This window comes from Gymnodraco acuticeps, unplaced genomic scaffold, assembly GCF_902827175.1.
Source record: "Gymnodraco acuticeps unplaced genomic scaffold, fGymAcu1.1, whole genome shotgun sequence".
In the NCBI taxonomy this organism is placed as follows: domain Eukaryota; kingdom Metazoa; phylum Chordata; class Actinopteri; order Perciformes; family Bathydraconidae; genus Gymnodraco; species Gymnodraco acuticeps.
The window spans coordinates 80,306-103,946 of NW_022991954.1; the positions used below are offsets into that span (position 1 = coordinate 80,306).

The window sequence follows — 23,641 nt, forward strand, 5'->3', positions numbered from 1 at the left end:
AAACAGCTTTGAAGGTGTGTCTTTCTCAGAGAGGGGAGGGTCAGGTAAAAAGTTCACGTTTTTACCTGCAGTCAAAGTCTGAAAACCAAGCCGGCGGATACAAAAATCAAAATTATCGGGGGCAGAGCATCGAGGTGGCAGGCAGAATAAGAAGTAGACGATCTGACAGAGAGGGGATGGTGGTGGAGGCTGCAGGAGTGACAGGTGTGAAGGTGAGGTGATGAGGATGAAGAGGACAGGAGTTAAACTGCAGGGCAGGAAGGAGGGGTCGCTTCTGAAGTAAACGGATCATTAGGAAGTAGAACACAACGCAGGCTGAGCTATCGTTAGCATGCATCGTGCTTTACAGGAGGAGCTCTGCAGTGATAATGGGAAGAGAGCTGAATGCTTGGGTAACTAATTGTGATCATTTTAATGAGTTTGCAATCACGATTATTCATGATTTTACATCGATTTAAACATTTTTAAACCATCAATCACGTTGCCTTGCCATATCATTATTATCATTATCAAATATATTTAAATAATCATTTGTTTCTTGCACCTTTGTAGTGATTAGGAACGAAAGACCATCAAGTTATCCTCACATTCAGTCACAATGTAACTTGGGGAAATACAGTAAGTAATGTTGATGGGGCCAAAATAAAGACTAATGCAGATAGTTAGTGTTACTCATCCTGTGAAATCAGCTCCATGACGTCTTCTGTGTCTCTAGAGGAGCTCATAAAATGACGGCATCAAGTTGACCGGTAAGATGATATGTATTGCATTATGGGAAATGTTGCAAGTGCGGCAGTCTTATAAAGGACGGTGAAACATTATCTATTTTGTGAACTCTGTATTTAACACAACGGATGATTTTTCAGTTTGTTTTTTGAGTGTTTACGACTCTCCTATGCACACTTCAGTCAGGAGGGACGGTTTTGATGTAAGGACACATATTTATTGCAGAGATACACAAATGAATGTAATGGAGTTTTGGCGATTAGGCCCCGTTGTGCAGGAAGTATCATTCGGGAGGGGAGAACCGATCCGATGAAATCCCCCTGGGTCTAGACCCTGGTGGTGGTGAATGGATAGTTGGTCGGTCTGAAGAGGAGTGGTTTAGCTTGACCCTGGATTCAGAGGGACGGGAGGTGAAAGGGGGGGAGGAGGGTTGTGTCGAGTCACCTGAAATGACAGCTGTCAGAGGGGGGAGAGCAGATTTAAAAGGTTTGGCAGAGCGCTATGATAGGCTCTTGGGAATAGAGCGAAGTGATTGGTTAAGCTGGAGAGAGAGGAGAGAGAGAGTAGTTACATGGAAATAGTAAATTAATGAGTAAAGACGGTCTTCCTGGTTGAACTTATGCTGAGCTTCATTTGTTGAACAATGCATGATACAACTTTGAGCAACGATTAGAGTTAATTCCCCTTAATGAAAGGCATTAAATAAAAGGCTCTAGTTGACATGTAAAATGTGTAAGAATAGCTAAGAAAGACAAGTTAAAGGAGGGTATAGAATTCAGATTGCTCTGAATCGTCTCGATAACCTTCGACACAAGGAGAACCACAGCAGCGTTAATCTTAAAATGTTTATTTTAATAAGGTGCTGGAAATATTCAACAGTCACATTTGTTCTTTTTCCTTTTTCACAGAACAAGGACATTTATAACCACAGAGAGAGAGAGTGCTGCAAGACACAAGTACATGACCTTTAACAATATATACAGATAAAAGAGTCACAGTGTGGTAGAGAGAGGGGGGGGGGGGGCTGAACGCACAGCACTAGGCAATTAAGGCAACATGTCAAAAAAGGTACAAAGACAACCTTTTTCTGTACAAGGAGAGTAAAAAATAGAAAACAAGCACCAGGGAAGACGTTAAGGACCCGAGGGACACACGGCAAACACGTCCTATAGCTGCTGAACGAGACAAAGACAGACTATGGACATGTTAGAGAGTCCGTTTTGAATTCGCCTTCATGTGTTTCTTTGTGGTTTCGTCTGGAACTGGTTTTTGTCACCGCTCCAGTTTTGTCAGTCGAGGAATCCAAGAAAAAAGCGACTTCCTTTCCCCCTTCAGGTTTCGTCGTCCGTCGACTCTCATCGGAGACACCTGCTGGTGCTTTGGAGGAGGAGGAGGAGCAGCTCGGCAATTACGACGTAATCCTCACGCCTGTTTAATAAAGTGATTTCCTTTAGGATTAAATCGTCACCAAACATCCAGTTTCAGCGACTGTGTTAGTGTTGAGACATTTCCAATAAATACTGGCAAGATACTGAGTAAAACGTTTAAAAAGACCGTTAAAAAAAGTTTTAAAAGCAAATCTCCCCAACAATTGACACGATTATTCATAATAATCAGTTCAGAATATTTCTCCTTTCCTTGGCCAGCATCCAGTCATGAATTTGGTAAATCATTTTTGCATAATATTCATCTAGAGAGGGCCATACAACATGATACAAGTACCTGCCTCTCAATGACAGTCTCAGAGGTTTGGAGCAGCACTAAAACAGCAGGAGGGCGCCCGTTTAGCCCCGACTCAGCACAAATCCAGGCCTGCTGATTGGCTGATGAAGCTTTACTTCCTCGTTAGGGGTCGACACTCGATGCTGATCTGGAGTCAGAAGCTTGTTGTGTTTGTCAGCGTCAAGTGGCTCGAAAACACGATGAAAGAAATATGACATGATGTGTAAACAACGGGCTCTAACAGTCCGTCGTGCTGTGCCTGTTAGGAAATGATGTGTTAAACAGTCACATGGCATCGAGACGTAAAAGAGTAAACAATCCATCACCACTGTTAGCAATATACATTTACGTCCTAAAATCTAAAATAAGAGTGTGGGGGTTTCCACTTTCCCTTCGCCTCCTCTTTGTGCAAGATTAATTATTTAGTCCTTAAGTGTTTGTTTGTTTGTTGTTGTTGTCCTCAGCAGTGTCACACGGAGACGAAGACGTCCAGGTAGAGGCGGTCGTACGACTCCCTGAAGAAGAGGATGAGGACGAGGCTGAAGAGACACGAGCCGGTCAGACACCAGTTCAACCACGACAGGTCTGAGGAGAGGAGAGAGAGAGAGAGAGAGAGAGAGAAGAGAGAGAGAGAGAGGCAGAGAGAGAGAGAGAGAGAGAGAGAGAGGAGAGAGAGAGAGAGAGAGAGAGAGAGAGAGAGAGAGAGAGAGAGAGAGAGAGAGAGAGAGAGAGAGAGAGAGAGAGATGTGGGGTTAGATTTTAAGGTCAGGGGTATCAAACTCAAATACACAGTGGGCCAAAACTGGTCGATTATGGCAAAAATGATAATCTCGATTATTTGGGTCAATAATTGATATCACGATCATTAAAAACGATGATCCATTTACTTTGAAAACATCCATTTATTAAAAAAAAATGTAACAGTATGTTTTTAACAGTTGACTACCCTGAACTTTAAATATAATTCAACTGAAAAAATTAATTTAAAAAAAAATTAATAATAAAAAAATAATCGTTTTATTTCGATTACGTTGATTTCGTAATCGTTGCAAGACATAATCGTAATTGCGATTAAAATACGATTAATTGAGCAGCCCTAGTTCAATGTTTATTGCAGAACTTATTGAAATGAACTTATTGCACATATTAAACCTGGAACTAACAAAGCTTCAATTATTGCCTATAAAAACAACATTAAACATTAAATAATCAGCTGCATTCATTTCTTACGGCTCTATCTGCAGCTTTTCCAGAGTCATTTCTTATGAGTACATTTTCCCACAGGCCAACAACAGCTTCAACAAAACTATTCCCCTCAGAGAGAAAACCAAACATGCCCTGTTGTCCTGAGAGAGAGTGCAGAAGGAAACATCCATTGAACTCAGTGTGCTGCTCTGTGATGCTAGCTCAGATACGTGGCATCTCATCTTGGGAGCAAGGTCATCAATGTTTGGGCTCAGGCTCTGAGCTGAGGAGACCCTCAGGATGGAGTGAAGGTGTGCGTGCAATATACCGGAGGGCCAGATCTAACAGGAATTAGAGATTATCCTGCGGGCCGAAATTAAATCCACCACTTGAGTTTGACACATATTGTGAGGGCAGGTATGTTTCAGTATCCTGCTGAAAAACACTTCAGCAGGTCAACATTTCAATATTGGGTTTTTTGGGGGAAATCCTGCATAGCATACCAGTATACCTTTAAAGTGCACGCTACAGTAGTGCAGAGTATTATGTAAATAAACAAAATATCTAATACTCAAACATGTGCATAAGATTCAGCTCACTTCAGTGTTAACAGACATATAGAACACAATGAATTATTCAGCCGGTGAAATCATAGATACGTTCATGTACAATAACTTAGAGAAACCTAATGAGAGTTACTATGAAGTGACATTGAATAATGTATGAGCATCACATAGGACTGATGGACAATCAATCCCTGGCATACCATGTAGTAAATAAGCACCGCCTCACAAGCCGTCTTTCATAGCGATTCTGAATAATTCAATGCTATCGGCCGTGTTCCTCATTTTCATTGACCTACTCTTGAACCAAAGCATGGTGCAGAATGAGCTGTTCTGTTTTCTCAGCTCTGTTCAGGCTCCATTAAACACAGGAGAGCTTCTCTGGCTGCAGTAATGCTGAGTCTGGGTGGCATCTCAACTCATCAGCACACAGACAAATACGCTAATCTACCTATTTATATGAATAGTTTTCACCGCAATAAACCGTATTCCTTTGGAATCGACTTCCATTTCCTTTCAGATCCGCAAAGCTATTTCCGTTGACTCCTTTAAAAGCAAACTCAAACCAATCTCTTTGCATCTGTCTTCCTTGTCAACTAATTTCCATCACCTATATTTCAAATTCTGTTCTTGTACATATCATATTTTATTTACATGTATATAGACTTCTTGCACTATTTTGTATTTTTGAATTGTATTATATATGTTGCATTGTTGGAGGAGCTCAGGTCAGAATAATTTAATTGCGTTTTCTACACTGTAGCATATGACAATAAAACCTTTGAAATCGTGAAAGCTCTTCTTGTTCAGCCTGTGTTTCCCTATGCACCGACATCTCTCTCTGGACAGAAACAAACTCCAATCAATAGGCATTCTTCTTCTCTCAAATGCATTAAGTGTCTCTCGCAGTGCAGCACTCGCAGGTGTCTGAGGTGTTTGGGTCCTGACAGAGAAGTTAAGCAGAATCTACGGTGTGCGGCGAGGGCCAAACTTCTCAGCCACGACGGACATTGACAGCCGGCAGCTGCTCGATAACGAGGCCGACTACATTCAGAGGAATCAGGTGGTAACACTCTGCAGGCACTATGTACACCTTTGTTCAACAGAAGATAATAAATCATAAATACTACAGAGTACACGACAAAGACAACGGCATATTCACACATGACTTACACTACCTGCACATCCCTGTATACGTATAATATATACTTGTATAGATTGATTGTTGTGTTTTTATCTTAATGTGTGCATGTGTAGAAATGTGTATGTTGATTGTGTATATATATATAGGATATACATATTTTATACATATTTGTATTCAGGATTGAGGGAAACGGTATTTTGATCTCTCTGTATGTACACACAAATTGAAACATTGACAATAAAGTTGACTTTGACTTGTACACAGACAACTTATGGCCATCGCCGACACTTAAAGGTCTCCTATTATACTATTTTTAGGCATATATTATAGGTCTCAGATATATAAAAACATGTCTATGAAGTGTTTTGCTCAAAATACCAAACAGATCACCCATTCTAGCCTCATATCCCTCTATTTCAGCCCTGTTACTAAAGTGCTGATTCTGGGTATAAAGCTTTAAAATAAATGCTGCCGGGATTAAACAGCATATGTTCGAAACCACATCAAGGATTATTTCTGAAACAGTTTGGAGCTCAAAGGCTTTCTCTCTTGCGGGTTTAACACAAGGCGAGTTCCTTTTTGTATTTCCTGCTTCTTCACACACATGCTCTCCAGTACAGGTTAGCTCTGAGTGTTAGCGATGCTAATGTAAACACTAGGGGTGTAACGGTTCACAAACATTTCGGTTCGGTACGTACCTCGGTTTTTAGGTCACGGTTCGGTTCGGTACGTTTTCGGTACAGCAGAAAAAATTATCACAAAACATATTTAAAAAAAAATTATTATTAAACTGTGAATAATGTATTCACTCGAATAAATACAAAATATAATAAAATAAACATTAAGGTGCAGCATTTCGATGAACTGAAATAATCTGTATTTGAACTTTACTGTACTAGTACTCACAAAACATAAACTATTAGTTTTGGGTTTTTAATTATTATTAAACTGAATATTCACTCAAATAAATACAAAATATAATAAAATAAACATTAAGGTGCAGCTTTTCGATGAACTGAAATAATCTGTATTTGAACTGTACTGTACCTAAGCAGCCAGTTTGACATTAGGACTTGCTTGTCATTGTATTTTCATGTTTTTTAAAGAAAGATGAACTTGTCCACATTGCTTGCTGAAAGGGCAGATCTGCTGGCACTAACAATGTCTCCTTCTGTGGAGAAAACCCTCTCTAGGGACAGAGATAGCAGATACAGCCAGGTAGCGCTTTGCTACCATGGCAACATAAGGATATTTGGCGTTTGTAATAGCTTTGGCTCGGTCTGAACTCTTTGCGATTGGTGGAGGCTTAAATGCTAGCGGGAGTTGGGTTTGCACTTCAATCTTTTGGTACTGGTGATATTCACGTTCGGGTGATGCCTTTTCAAGTGAGTGTGCAAGTTTGATGTATTGCCAGCGTAACCAATGTTAGTTGAACAATGCCGACAAACAGCTTTGGTTCGGTCCACCTGTCTTTGTCCGTCATCCTTGTACGTAACTGCGAAACCAAAATGTTCCCAAACCGGAGACTTCAATGATGCTGGAGGATTTTCAGCTCAACTTTATCTGCATTCGCCATTTCCACTGTTCCTCAAATTACTGACTAAATTTGAACGCATCCCTCTGACCAGTTCTCATAGTATGCTTCTCGTCCAATGAAATGACTTGGTCGCTCTATGACGCGTTGAACGCAATGTGAGCAAATTACTGTGAATGCTCTCAATTTTTTACGTTTAACGTTATATTCGTTCGGTACACTTCGGTGCACACGTGTACCGAACCGAAGGGCCCGTACCGAATAATTTCGGTACGGGTACGTGTACCGTTACACCCTTAGTAAACACCGACCATATTACGTCCAAAACAGTCGGGCATTGTTTCTAAAGCCAGCCCACATTTCAGATATTACGTCATATCGGACGCAAATCTGGATCAGCTCCGTTGTAGCCCCGTTTTTAGAGATTTGGGTACGGAGGAAAAGAGAGAGGGTTTTATTTTCTGACGCTTCGTGAGTTCCCCGACACACCGGGGACACATTTATGTAAAAAATACATCAAAAAGTGCATTTTGCATGATAGGACACCTTTAAATTAAACATTACATTTGATTGTTTGATTGTTTGATTGACATCGGCAGTAATGAGTGTTTGTACCAGATGTGTCTCAACTCACACCGGCTCCACCAATCTCAATTAGCCAACCCAGGCCTGAAGATTGTTCCTGATCAATGCATGAAGAGATTGCTGCTCGGATTGTAAATGAAGAGGTTTGGCAAGAAGCCTTTGTGCTTGATCCTTTGCTGCTTGAAGGAATGAAGGGTGAGAGGTGTGAAGATGAGAGAAATGGATGAATGGAGGCAGAAGGGGAGGTGCAGAGGAGAGGGAGGTGTTGAAGGAGCCTCATTAATCAGCAGAGATGCAGCCGGACAGCAGGTTTAATTGAGTTGTTTATCTGACCCGCCATCTTCTCTCTCCGTCTCACTCTCTCACATGCAAACACTCGTAAAAAGGTTGGAGAACACAGCCTGGGTCGGTTCAAACGAATGCCAATGGCCAGCTGGGTAATTTTAGTAATTCAATCAGCTGATGTGATCAAATTGGACGGGCGGTGGAATTGCTCTCCTTCTGATCTTTGAGGGACACGATTGGAGCGAAGTTTGGAGGGAACAGTTGAAGTTTGAGCGGACTGAGATGAAGGGAGAAGATTAGAGCAAATTAGATAAAAGAGAGAAGTCACTTTTCTCTGATTTCTGGAGGCCACTCAGTTCACCACTCTGCCTTAAATGTGATTACAGTATTGGATTATAATGATCACTCTTAAAGGGCAGATATATCTGGCTTGAGCTGTGCTATGTTCTGCTTTTACTTAATTAATGTAATGATTAGGGTTCACACTGATTGCTTAAGCACTTTGAAGAGCTTTATTAATGGCTGATTAATAAGAGGTGGATTGATAAAAGTAAGACTTTTATTATTACTTATTTTTCTTTTCTTTTGCAAATTGGCGCTGACGATGGCGTCATTTGGAAAACTAAAATGGCGTTTACATGCTCCAAGATGGTCCAGAGTTTGAAAGGGTTTTTTCCAGCTTTAGTGTGTTCATGAGGTTAAAGTCATAGCATGGAAACAAGATGGACGCTGCAAACAATATTGTATATTATTGCTCAAAACGTTTAAAAAAAGTGTAACGGTCATGTACTGTGGACAATACCCACAGGAGCAAATTCAGGTGAAGTGTCTTGCCCAAGGAAACAACGGCTTTACAGACGCAGCGGCGGCGGGTTTCGAACTGGTGTTCCCCAACGCCCCCTTGATCTGATGATCAACGCACAGCCCACTGCGCCACTCTTCACACCTCAAAGTCATCAAGGCGCTTTACAAGCACACATTACACACATATCATACATGTAACGGTCATGTACTGTGGACAGTACCCACAGGAGCAAATTCGGGTGAAGTGTCCCAAGGAAACAACGGCCTGACGCAGTGGCGGCGGGGGCGGGTTTCGAACTGGAGTTCCCCAACACCCCCTTGAGCTGATGATCAACACACAGCCCACTGCGCCACTCCGTCCCTGGTTAGCGGTTTCCATGTTATTTTTCCGGCGTTAACAGTACATTTCTCAGTCGTCAACACACTTTTACGACACCACGTGAATGCAGAACAAATGGCCAGTATCAAAATGTTAAATATCCTTAAAAAATTAAATGTTTCTATATGATTCCTATATTCTCCAAAATGTAATGTGTTCTTCCTTGGCCCATGCTTCACGTTTCCATACAAATCAGGACAGTTGTTTTTTCATAATCTGGCACACAAAAACAAACGGACCCTAAATCGTAATTCCTTGGCGAACGCTATTAATAAACAAGTTGATTTGTAAGCTTAAAAAAAAGCTGATTTTCCATATTCTGCACTCAAGCAAATAAGGGGTCACTCTAACCATAAATATCTAACTAAAACTTCCAAACAACTGTTGCTGTAAATCATCAAAAAGAAGTTGGAAATCAAACAGATATGAAATATTCAGATCATATATTATGCAGATAGTATTTATGCTATGCTAGAAAAATAGAATATTGTAAAGCTAGGCAAGTTGGGGGAGAACATGGAGCGATTGAATCCACAAACTTTTACTTATCGTCGACAACCATGGTGCATTTTTAAACTGAACCATAACAATTGTCCATCAGCCATTCATGACAAATCCATTGATCACTGGGTCCACACCGGCGCACAGAGACTATATACACGTGATCAGAGGACGTCAGAGTTACACCGGACACTTCATCATATTAACAGTTCATCATACTAGCAGTTCATCATATTAGCAGTTCATCATATTAACAGTTCATCATATTAACAGCCCATCACTGCGGCTGCCAGCCTCAGCACACACAGAGCTGCAGATGAAGACAGAGACGAGCTGCAGATGAAGACAGAGACGAGCTGCAGATGAAGACAGAGACGCGGGCCGACAGGCGTCTTATGGCCTAAATCGCTCCTAATTGAGGTCAATGCAGCGTTATAATGAATGTGGGTCGGTCTCTGAGAAGACTGCCGTCACACCTCAAGATACTAAGATAAGCTTTGTGTAAAGAAAGACATCATCCATCACCAAAGCTGCTTTAACAGAGAGGGTCTAATAACGCAGGGAAAATGATTCTTTACAAAACTTAAAGTGCTGTAGTAGTGTGTGATTTTAAATAGCATGGCAGATGTAAGGGTTCACCGAGACGCCAATGTCGCCAATCGCCATGATGGTACTGTATGCAGTCCAAAATGTGTAAGGATGAACTGTATGCTTAGAAAGTGTGTGGCATGCACACCTCTAGATGGTTTGTTGTGAAGAGGAAACATATTTTTGTTGAAGAGCTTGATCAAGGACACTTTTTAAATATATATATATAATATATTTATATATTTATTGTCATTGCACAACGAAATGCAGAAATGCACCACTCTCTCCATAGAAACGCAACTTCAGTACAAAGCCATTTTAACACTTGTCATGTTAATGCAGTTTTACACAATATATTATATATATATTTGGTGTCGTGTGTGTGTGTGTGTGTGTGTGGCCCGTTTTTGGTTGCGTTTCCACTAGGCGTAGTTCCGGCTAGCAGGTACTTTTTCACCGTTTTTCTGGCTCTCCAAAATCGAGGTTCTTTCCGGGCCAACAACCGGGCTGAGTCGGGCTGAGTATGCTAAACTAGAGAGAGAGTCACTGGCAAGGGGGCTACAACTACAACAAGATGAACATATTTGACCGTGATTTAATTGTAATACACGTTTCTAAATGATGCCGAAGTAACAACATACTGATACCGGTTAGTAAAAACCATGAATTAACGCTTTGAGTCTGCAGATAGACGGCAGGCGAAAAACCCTTTAAAATGCGTGTTTTCTGAATGGAGATTGGCTAAGGTAACGCAGTATATGCTCCGACCGTCCACTCTCACAACAACGGCCTACAGACATAAATAAACCAGCGACTGTATTCGCCATGACACAGACAGTCTGTGGTTTGTACTTGTTTATCTTTTGTCTAGTTTCTGAACAGATAAGAGGAGCTGTGAGCTCTGAGTGCTAACCGCTAACGGCTGTGTTGGTTTTGTGGTTCGCATTGAAGATGACGTCACGGCTCCGCCTACACTGCGTTACTATAGTTACTGCCCCAGCTACTAAACTGTAATGGAAACGCAGCATAAAGTGAGCCTGGCCTACCCAGGCCTAACAAGTGCGAGGCCCTGCAGTGGAAATGCGCCATTAGAGTGGCCATTTGATTCCTGATGACCAAAGAAGTAACAAGAAGAGTTAATGTGTTGCTTCTCACTCATGATTCAAAAATGTCTCTAAAAAACAAAAACAGCAAAGGAAGAAAAGGCTTTTTATTCTCTCCGGAGAGACATAGCTCTACAAAGAGAGGCTGTTTGTTTTTAAACACCTCCACACTCTTAACAGGGGGTAGAAAAAAGTTGCTCTGCAAAGGCATTTTCACTTCTGACGAGAATGCAAAGTTTAGCAGAGAGGAAAAAAAAGACTTTTGGGGAATAAAGAAACGTGGCAATTATTTCTCTGAGCTGAATAATTCCCCCCATGGAGGCTCTAACAACTCACAGCTGAACACCCTCCCTATCTTCCTCCTCCCCCTCTACAAAACCTTTGAGGCTCTTTCGCTCCACAATACCTCTGCTGCTTTGTATTCTGCCCGATGCACCGCGCTAAATGACAGCAGATGAAATCGAAAAAGAGCGACAAGCGCAGCTATATTGGCCGGAGAGGCTCCATTCATGTTTCTGAGTCACATGGTTCAGAGAGTTAGGGGATTTCAGAAACAGGACAACAGAGTCGAGAGGGTTCTTGTAGAGCGCACTGAACCAAGACCGGCCTCTCATGGATATTCAAATGGACAAGCAGGTAAATTCATAAACGCCTCTCCACAAGAATTCATAAGAAGGCAAGCGGGCAGCCAAAAGGAAAACCCCCTTCAAATGAACTGGAAATCTTTACAATAAAAAAAGCCAGGGCTGCCAATTTCTCAATATCTGGAGGTGGAAGGGATTTGAAAAGACGAGGCTCATGCAGAATTCATCAGTTTTAAAGTCTGCATTATATTTGCTACATCCATTATGGGACCAGAGAGAGGGAATTACAGTAATGAGACGACCCGGCAGAACACTTCCAATGGGAATTAACATAATAATCAAATTAAACTTCTCAGGAGCGATCTCTGCAGGCTGAACTGAATACAATGCATATATCATATTTCTATCAAAATGTGTCGATACATTTAGTCCAAATAGTTATAAATATAATAAGAAAGAGCTGGAAATGAGCAATGGGTGATACTGACAATCTTAAAGGAACCTTGCATAATCGTATTGATAAAGGGTAAGCACAGTACAATTAATACAATATTAGTTGTTTTTTTCAAAACTACAATTCGTTTTTGGGATTAATTTTGTTTTTTAAGAATACAACATATATGTACTAACTTGGATTTTTGTACAGATGGAAAACCAACAATATGTAATGTCATTTCAACAGGATTCCCACATTTAATGACCAAAACAAATCATTATCGGCTTACAAATTGTAGAGTTGAAGTAAAAAGTAGCATTAACTGAAAAAACTCAGATAAAAGTATCTAAAAATTGTACGTCAGTAAATGTACTTCATGACTATATCCACCACTGAATAATTAATTGATACCGTTTATAAAGTATTACAGTCCAATGAAAACAAGATTAGAATACAAAATCTACTAAGCGGGATTTTTTACAGATGAAAAAACTCGATTGCAACTCAATTTCGACTGTAAATTAAAAAACAATTCCTAAAATGATTTAGTTTTTTATGAAGTGACATAAACTCGCATCTAATAAAGCTATCGTTATCTAGTATTTGGCAATTTAAAAATATCATTATGTTATTTATAACTGCCCTTGTATGGCACTTTTCTATATCCACAGAAAAAGCATTTAACCGAGCTGCTGTCTATTTGTCGACTTGAGTTCAGTGTTTTGCCCGAGGCCACTTCGACATAAGGAGTCAGGGTACGATTCACCATCCTCACTACAAAATAAGTACCATTTACTGTTCATTGTATTGAGAACGGTCAATTAAGCTAGCCCAGACGAGCTAGAAAAGACAACATTTGAACAATAAGGGGGACTATATTTGATATATACCACGAAAAGACGAGACAACAATCAATTAATCCTACCACCAAATATTGTCTGAGTGCCTGAAGTCTGAGCACTGTAATCAATTCAGCTTGAAATACTCACTACAACACCAAATGTATATAAATCTACCTCTGACAACAGTCCGAGACAAATGCTCTACTTACACCTGTTTGAGTAATGTTGGTTAAAAATAAAGAGCCCAGCTGTTCTGGGGAATTTGCAGAAAACCTTGGGGAAAAAAATTATACTCTGTTACGATCAGTTTTTTTCATCTTCAATGGGAATTGAAGACTTTTCTAGAATCAATTGTAATTTGTTGCTAGAAAATGGGAAGTAAGTGTGTGTGTGTGTGTGTGTGTGTGTGTGTGTGTGTGTGTGTGTGTGTGTTCGTTCAGGTTCAAGGTTCTTTATCAAACATAGCTACGGAGTAATTACGTCGTTGAAAATCTTAGGTCACAGGCTTCTCCAACAATGCAACACAATAATACAGATAGCAGACAATATTAACCAATGTTAAAATATACTATATTAAAAGTAATACAAAAAAAGCCCATCTCACGCTCCATTGTTCTCGAGTGAGGGAACAATGGAGCGTGAGATGGGCCGGAGAATCGGAGCGGTACTGCAGTCGCTTTACCGCACCGTTGTGACGAATTGTGACACATCGAACTGGACACTTCAAACCACGTCTATATGGTGGATTCAAACATGGCGGGACACTGCTTTAATTTGAATTAAAAAAAATACACTATATAATTTCTTGACTATAGTTTAAAGAGGCCCTATCACGTCTCCATTGGACTCCTTTGTTTACTTCCAGAACATAACAACATCACTATGTAACACACTATTGGCTAGTGCTCAACACATTGTACGTGATAGGCTAAGGGGCGGGACCTCTCTAAGCGGTTGACCAATCACAACAGAGCCGGCATACTTCAAAGGTAGGCAGTTAAAACAACTAAAGAGCTAATAGAATGGCCATTGGTTAGGTAGAAGTAAACACCACATTTGTCAACAAAAAAAAAGCATATGATTTTCACACAACAAAAAAGGTTTGATATAATCAGAGATATTTGTAATATTCACAAAATACTTAAAAACCCAAGCGTGTACACAAGGGCTAAACCTGTTTTCTAGAATCAATAATTGGGCTGAAACAGACACACAGATGGAAAGCGTTGCGAGACAGTCTAACACCGTTGGTTTTGGGTCATTTTATGGAATCTTCTGACAAAAAGAAAAAACAGGCAAATCCTTAAATACTATATATCTTGCTATTATAATGTCCAAGTTACTGAACCTCACATTATGATGTCTACATGAGTCTTCTGCTCTAACAGCTCTAACCTGCACACTGTGGGCTGAACAAGCAGATTCAACAACTTGGTACCTGCAGATTCTCTACTCTAGTTGCTGCAGGTATTGTAGGTAGTTTCTGGCACTAAGGTAGTGTTTCTACACACTCATTTCATCGCCTGCAGCAGGTTGAACTCTGTGACGGATGCATCGTGCTCTCTGAGACGACTTGAGGGGGGGAAGTGAAGGAAAGAGCAGCAAAAGCCTCCGTCGTCTCAGCTTGATCTTCTCTTCTGTCGCAGGGAACTGTCAGGATCCATCTCAGCACATCACACACACTTTGCTTCGCCCACACACACACACACATCTGTGTTGACGCTCAAAAACAACTGTGCACCCACACAGGAACACAAAGTGCAAACACACATTCAGATGCAAACACACATTCATACCAAGCAGTCTGAGGGAGATTTGTCAGCGGAGGATACCTCATGTATTCTTTATGACTGTGACTGTGTGTGTGTGTGTGTGTGTGTGTGTGTATCTACTTTAAGCTCTGTCTATCCACACCTGGCATATATCTCTATCTAATCTATGATTTATCACCACTCTGACATACCATCGGCTCAGGGATTTAAAAATACATTGCTTGTCATCTGGATCCCATTTTTGGACAGTTTGAGTTATCCCACTGCTACTGTCCTTATGCCTTTATTTGATAGTGATGGTGAGGAGAGACGGGTACTGTGGGGTACTGTGGGTAAAGAGAGTGGGTGGGCTGACACTGGGACAGCTGGGAATCGACACAGGACTCGCTGCTCAGAGTATTTGTGCCCTAACCACCCCTACTGTTCTATAACTCAATTACAGTCCTCCACTCAACAGCCCTCCAGCTTCACTCTCCCCTTGTTAAACTTATTCAGTCATACCTGCATCTGCTTTGGTTTTTAAAGGCGGGCTATTATAATTGTTGGGGTGTTCCCTTTCCTGTAGTGTGTTATATAGGTTTTAGTGCATGTAAATGGTCTGCAAAGGCTAACATCCCTGTGTTCCCTGACATCAGTATAGAATACAAAGCCTTTATCGTCATTGTACAAAAATATACAACAAGATTTGGAGTTACCCTGTCACAAGTGCACAGTAAACGACAACAGACAAACAATAATAAAAACACGGCAGTAGCACAGACGACCGTTAACCAAATACAGGGGGGAATAATAGTTAAGAACAACGGCGTTAAAAGCTATAAAGTGCATATGAGTTAAGTAATTAACAGAGTATTAATTAAGTATGTTATACTTTCGTCTCTATTGGCTAGCTCTCCAACACATTGTACGTGATAGGCTAAGGGGCGGGACCTCTCTAAGCGGTTGACCAATTACAACAGAGCCGGCATATTTCAAAGGTGGGCAGTTAAAAAAACTAAAGAGCTAATAGAATGGCCATTGGTTAAGTTGAAGAAATCACCACATTTGTGAACAACAAAATGCATGATTTTCACACAACAAAAAAGGTTTGATATAAACAGGCCAGCTAACCAATCAGAGCTTGTTTGAGACAGAGGGTGAACATAACCGTACGTTGCAGCAGTGTCAATATGGATGTATTTTTGGATGCATGTCATTCAATTGTTTGAGACATTTCATTAGGACATGCTGGCTGTCATTTCTACTAGCGAGCCCCGAGGGCCTTTGAGCCCAACGGCTGTTTATTTCAGACAATGGTAATATCCACCTGCACTGACAGGAATAACTAGGATACAGGATCAAGATAGAGCAGCTTTCAGGAGACTGGTAGCATTCAGAAGGACGCTCATGAATATTTATGAACGGCTGAGAAAGTATATCTCTTATTTACTGAAGCAAACAGACGGAGTGTGTCTGATTGGGGCCTAACTCACTGCAAAGGTTAATGAAACTGAAGACAGGCAGGCACGCACACACACACACACACACACACACACACACACACACACACACACACACACACACACACACACACACACACACACACACACACACACACACACACACACACACACACACACACACACACACACACACACACACACACACACACACACACACACACACACACAGTGTACTTATGATTTAGCTTTCTCCCGTGAATGCCAGAGGAGGCAGAGAATGACTAAATGATTATGTTAAATGTTGCTGCCAACTGGAAGATAAATATGAGGCCAAATGATCGTTTGCAGTGCCCCGTAACACTGACTTTGGACCCCCCTGAAAATGAAAAGTTTATGATGAAACGATTACTTGGCTGACAGAATAGGCGGAACTAACGTTATTTGTCATTCTAGTCGGACCCATTAGAGCGTAAAAACTGTAACTATAAGTATCTGAAATATATATGTGTACCAATAACTGTATTGCATTGTTTTCTTATGCGCAATTACTTCATACTGTCTTTGTCTTTTTCGTCCTGCATTTATTGTATTTTTTGGATGAAAATGGTGACCATGCATCCTAAAAACACAGTAAAATAAAGTAGATGCCTTTTAGATATTTACATAGTTAAACACTACAGCAACAGGGAGTCTTGTTTTCTTACCTGTACAGTAAAAGGTGAGGAAGAAGAGCAGCAGGCCGGTGACCAGGTTCCCGAGGAAGGTGACCAGTCCGCAGGTGATGCCTTCAGGGACCGGGTACACAGTCTCGATTAAGAGCTCGAAGAATATTGGCACGCTGCTGTTAATGAAAATGCCCACCAGGATGCAGGAAGTGTACAGGATGGCTGTGAAAGGATATAGAAAAAAATAGTTAAACAACAATAAGTCACAGTTTAATTAGGAGCTGTGATGGAATATGGGAATCAAATCCCATGGGAGCAACTCTTTTTAAAAGGGATGGCACACCCATCAGGTTTATGCAACAGCAGAGGTGATTTACGGCTTCCTGCTGAACCATTTGTTCTCAGCAGCGCAGATTTATGAATAACCCTCAACCTGAAACAACATTTCATTTAGAATCCCTTAAGGTGGCACAAAAACTAAATATTGTAGGTGTACGGATGGAAAAAAGCCAGCTGGCAAACAAAACAACATCCTTCCCGAACGCCACCCTCACCTTTCACCATGCGCTTCAGTTTATAGTGGTTATCAGTAATGCATATACAGTTGTAGAAAGTAAGTACATTTACTCACTGTACTTAAGAACACTTTTGAGGTATTTAAGCCTTACTTGAGTATTTCCATTGTATGCTTTTTATACTTCTACTACATAAAAATGTAAAGGAAAATATTCTACTTTTTAGTCTTTACATCAGGGGGGTCAAACTCAAACACACAGTGGGCCAAAATAAAAAAATGGGTACTAGTGGAGGGACTGGTTCAATGTTTATTGCAGAACTTATTGAAATGAACTTATTGCACATATTAAACCTGGAACTAACAAAGTTTAAATTATTGCCTATAAAAACAACATTAAATAATCAGTTGCTTTCATTTCTTATGGCTCTATCTGCAGCTTTTCCAGAGTCATTTCTTATGATTACATTTTCCCACAGGCCAACAACAGCTTCAAGAAAACTATTCCCCTCAAAGAGAAAACCAAACATGCCCTGTTGATCTGTGTTTTGTGTTGCTCTGTTGTAGAAGCCTGTGACACAAGATTTTCATCGACATAACTACACTGTAGCTATGTTCGTTTAACAAATAAAGAACCTTGAACCTTGTGATGCTAGTTCAAGCCAGATACTTGGGGTGCGTCTCACTTCGGTTAAATGGATTTCTGCGTTGTTTCCCTGCGTCTAGTCCCTCCCACTAGGGAAGCATGGAGGGACGCAAGGAAACCACGAGAAGCAGGGAAATGAGTTTTAAGAGCAATGGGACGTCCTTTCCTCCGGAGCGTCACGTGAAGCGACGTCCGTTTTGTGATGACGCCACACAGCTGTTCGTCTGACAGCAGCTCTGTCCCCGTTGTTTCCACACACCCCCCCGCATCTGTTAGCACACATTTACTGACACAAACATTTGTATCATCTGTTGTAGACCCAAATACATTAAATAAAATAAGAACTCATTCTCAAAAAAGATAAACGCCATTCTTAAAATGTAAAACGAAAAAAGCGATCATGAAAATGTTTCCAATAAATGAATAAAATGATTTTTGACCACTTTGTTGTTCAGATATATCACATATTTGTAACTAAATGAAACATGAATTGAAACAAAACACGGTATAAACTGAGGAGTGACTCCCGTGAGGTTAATGTATTTTCTTCACTCTGCTCTCATGTCAAGAAGCATCAGATCAGTGCATGCACTGCATCGTCCAATCAGTGAGCGATACACAGTAAGGGGGCGGGGCGAGTGTATGAGGATTTCATCTGAGGATGGTCTGGTGGTTCCTCGATCCTCGATCCTCGGGCACAAATAAGGCCACTGGGACGCTACTCAAGATGGCGCAGACCAATCAACTTCCGGTGAGACCGAGACCGAGGAGCGAGGAAATGAAAAATAAGAGAAGTGAAACGCACCCTTGGCGTCTCATCTTGGGTGCAAGGTCATCAATGTTTGGGCTCAGGCTCTGAGCTGAGGAGACCCTCAGGATGGAGTGAAGGTGTGCGTGCAATATACCGGCGGGGCCAGATCTAATAGGAATTAAAGATTATCCTGCGGGCCGAAATTAAATCCACCAAGGGCCTGATTTGGCCCCCGGGCCTCGAGTTTGACACGTGTGGCTTACATCATAAGTTACTTCAGGTTTCTAATATTAAATATATATATATCAGCTTAGAAATGATGATGTTTTATTATGGATTCAGAATACATGGCAGTATAAAACCAGCTGCAAAATTAAAGTGATGAAGAGTAGTAGTATAGTAAACATTCATTAGGGAATGGGCCCTTCTGCTCAGCAAATATTTAGAGTTGTGGTACTTAAAGTGTATTTTGATGACATTTCTCAGCAGTAGTAAGTCAAAAAGCAATTGCAGGACAGAGTCACAGAGTATTTTCTACACCGTGTTATTACTACTTTTCTTAAGAACAAGATCTGAGTTCGTACCAAGAAAGCATCAACGTTTAAAACCAAGCACTTCTTAAAACACACTACATTACGAGAGACTTTTTTAATTTAACTATAATGTCACTTTTGGTGATATATTGCTCTTTTTAGGTCACAGAATTAAGATGCAACTCATGTCATGGATTGTACACTATATTAAAAAAGTAATGTCTTAATCTTTTGCCAACATTTGTATACATCCCATATATAAGCACGGTACTGTCCGCCCGCTTGTTTAACTTGTTCTTTAACAAATCAACCTCCATTTTGATTCTCGACAAAATACATAAGTCAAGCGCTTTTAATGACCAAGTCTCGAGTCAAAAGCTTTGATATGTCCACCTCACATTGACCCCCCCACAGGGACCTGAGGGAACATATTCTAATGTTACTACACTGAGTTGTTTAAAAGTACTTTTATGGATATTATAATGGAAACTAACAGGCTTTACCAAGGATTACAGTCTTTCTTTAACAAATCAACCTCAACATAAATTCAAGCGCTTTTAATGACCCATGTCTCCAGTCAAAAGCTTTGATATTTCCACCTCATATTGACCCCCTCACATGCTCGCTGTGTGTGGATCTGATCCCAGCAGGAGGGGCCTGAAGTGAGACGTGTGACTGTGTGTGAGAGTGGATATTCTCGCAGATTAAGCCATCACGGCTCCCTCCATCTCCCTCATCACAGCAGATTGGTCCAAACGAGCTCCCATTAGCCTGCAAGTCTCTTTAATCTCAGATCCTCCGGGGTCCTCGCCGCCCGGCAGCCGTCCCCCTGCCCGTCTTTATTCCCCTCTAATGGAGCTCTGATATCAAACACTCATGGCGCTCTAACCATCTTATCAAATAAGGTTATCTGAATCCCAGAGGGCAGAGAGAGATGTCTTTGAAAGAGAACATGTGGAGATCACAGCAGCAGGGGATCATGAGATGTTTGCTCCAAGAGAAGATTTTTTTTCTTAGAGAAAATATGTTGGGGCAGAGATGCTTTTAAATTAAGGTACATAATGTCATCCTATATTCTTAAATGTTCTTATGTGCAAGTTTTTATCTTATATGTTTAAGTATGGTTTCTTAATGTTTAAGTGTGGAGAGCTGAACGTACAGTAATCATTTCCTTTTAGTACTTCTTATAACACACTATATTACGAGAAATGTAATGTGCATTAAGTCGCGATAATAAAAACAACAATTTAATATATTCATTTGACTTCAATTTGGATAATTCAGATAATTCAGAATCATATAAAGTTGATCTGAGGATATCAAGGATGTTATATAAGGGTAGGGCTGCACAATCTGGTGCGAAAAAGTCCCATTGTGATTTTGGTGGAAAGTACTGCGATATGCGATTGCAATATAATAAAGAAATGGACAGACTACTGATCAATTTAATACAGTATGTGTATTCCTCAAGAAATACAGACAAACTAAAAACGTATCCTAATAAATGCAAAAGCTAAAACATTTTTTGTGATTCGTGTAATCGTGCAGCCTTATATAGAACCACTTTGAAACAATTACAAAAGTCTGAAAGAACCTGAATTTTCTGCAAATCATTTCAAATTGTGTTTTTCTTTAAAGGTCCCATGTCATGCTTTTCTGGTTGTTACCCGTCCCCTTGTGTTATGAAAGTTGTTCTGCATGTAAACGGTCTGCAGAGTCACAAACCCTCAAAGTACACCCTGTAGCGAGTAAAACTCTAACACAGAGAAGACCTGTCTGTGCTGCCCCAGAACGCCTCGTTGGAGATTTCTCTTTTTGCATTGTTCTTGGGTATAGTGACGTATTTTGTGACCAATCCGCGGACTTCCTCACACACACACACTTGGCGGGACGTTGCGAGGCTCGCTGCTGCGAGTGAGCTGGCTCACTGGTGTGGGGTCGGCGAGACAGCGAGACACCGCGGAACTCAGCCTGGGCACACACACAAACTCCCAGCCAGGCTGCGGGTGTGGGTGTGTGTTCGGGCTGGGTTTTGCTGTGTCTCGCTGTCTCGCAGACGGCCACTGGGCTCACAGGGAGGGGGGGGGGCAGGAGCTCCAACAAGCCGTTTAGGACAGAGAGTGAATACACACACTAGACAGAGATGCTGTGAGAAACCAATGTGAGTTTGGAACATTGATCAATGTAAATCTATTCTAGTCGACCTCAACAATGGAATTATGATCAGTAGAAATGGGCATGTCATGGGACCTTTAAACTTGTTCACAGAGAGTGTAGGTGCCATAATGCTACTTAGCCCAAGTTCATTATTTGTATCATTATTATTATTTGTTTACGTGACTTTTATTTGTTTGTTGAGCTCTTCCGGTAATTGTCACATTACATTGCATTTAGCTGACGCTTTTATCCAAAGCGACTTACAATAAGTGCATTCGACCAAGAAGATACAAACTTGAAGAAAACAGAATCATATAAGTACATCAGGTTTCATAGAGCCAAACATTTCAAGTGCTACTCAACTGGCTTTAGATAAGCCAGTCCTTTATTAGTATATAAGTGCTTTGTTAATAGTTCTATCGCTCGAAGTGGAGTTGAAAGAGATGAGTTTTCAGTCTGCGCCGGAAGATGTGTAAGCTATCTGCTGTCCTGATGTCAATGGGGAGCTCATTCCACCATTTTGGAGCCAGGATAGCAAACCCACGTGTTTTAGCTGATGGGAACTTGGGTCCCCCTCGCAGTGCTGGTGCGGCGTGCCGTTTGGCCGATGCAGAGCGGAGTGCACGTGCTGGGGTGTACGGTTTAACCATGTCCTGGATGTAGGAAGGGCCAGATCCATTCGCAGCATGGTACGCAAGTACCAGTGTCTTGAAGTGGATTCTAGCAGTTACTGGAAGCCAGTGAAGGGAGCGGAGGAGCGGAGTGGTGTGGGAGAATTTAGGAAGGTTGAAGACCAGACGAGTCGCTGCACATGGGTGTGGGTTGTGTATATAAGTCGCCTGTTTCATGTCGAGTGCGGATGACAGTGTGAGCTTGTGCTGTCATTTTTTCTGTTGACCGTTTTGTCCGTAGTTACTGCATTTTGATTTTGCTTATTACATTTTGTAAAACTATCTTGCTTCAGCATGGACTTTCTCTTTGTAAACGCGTCGCAGCTTATAGCCAAGCTTAGCCTCTCGGTGACTCAAACTGAACTGGAAATTGAGCCGCCACAGAGAGCATAGATTACACTGATCTGTGTGTGAGCTACTGACCATGCCATACCCAGATAATGAGGTGTTTGGCAGACTGTATCCCCCTCCTGTATGTTATGGCAGGTGGATGAAGTTGGAGGAGTGTGAGACAGAAAGAGAGCAGAGCCAGGACGCACATAATTATGATGGATGATGATGACGATGATGATGACGACCGGTGCAGGTAGGATTATTGTTTTGGAAACAGTCCACTGTTGGGTTAAACACTAATGGATTGCTTCTGCTAAATAGGTACCAAATACACCTACATATATGCAGTGTGTAAGTATTTTTTTTATCGTCTTGGCTCTGTACTCAAGCACTTGAAATCAAACAGTAACTACATAGTTTAAGTGGCAATTACAAAGGGGGACAAAGGAACATGTATATTATTCTGGAGGCTATATAATGTGATGGATGTCTCCGTGCAAAAGGACAGCACTTAACAATAACTACTTTAAGATGGTAGGAGTAAGAAAGGCCTCTCATAGAAGTGTTAATGTTAAAGGTAGGATATGGAGCATTTATGTATATGGATCTATTCAAAAGTAATGCCTGTCAATCATATATTATGACGCAAGAATAAAGGATATGCATACCCACAGTCAGAGACTCTCTCTTTGAAGTTATTTGTTCAACTTCTAATGTCACGATCTGTCAGTGTTTCCTGTTTTTGTTTGAGATGTAGTCATCCCGTCTTTTGTCTGTTTCTTCCTCTCTCTGTGTTTTCCCACCTGTTTGATAATCACATCCTTTCCACTCGTGTTTTCCCTGCGCTCTCTAGCTGTGTCTTATCCTTACGATTGGTTCTGCATGTATTTAGGTTCTGGTTTTCTGTCACTGTTTGTCAGATCCTTCATACAATAGTACTGTTCGTTTTGCCTTGCCCTGATCTCAGTGGATTACCTGCCATTAAAAGGTATTGTTTCTGCAAACGATTCAACGTCCTGCATTTGCTCTACTCTCACCTGACATCCAATCCCTTATAAATAAGGAAGTAAAGCAAGACAAATCCTACACCACCTCTGGCTGGCAGGGAACTCACTGATACATAGCTTTTCTTTGGATAACTCCAATATTTAATTCAACACACTTAATGTAAATAAT

General features: G+C 41.0%; 1 protein-coding gene across 1 annotated transcript in view; it reads right to left on the bottom strand.

Annotated features, from left to right (window-relative positions):
• Positions 1-1,557: 1,557 nt before the first annotated feature.
• The window catches only part of slc49a4 (solute carrier family 49 member 4), a 65,979-nt gene continuing 43,895 nt past the window's right edge, over positions 1,558-23,641 (bottom strand). Inside the window, exons 6-7 of the mRNA XM_034200647.1 lie at positions 16,900-17,082; positions 1,558-3,033 (exon numbers count right to left, since the gene is read on the bottom strand). Of these exons, the coding sequence (XP_034056538.1) occupies positions 2,918-3,033; positions 16,900-17,082 (299 nt within the window). The 3' untranslated portion in view covers positions 1,558-2,917. The remainder of the gene's footprint in view (positions 3,034-16,899; positions 17,083-23,641) is intronic.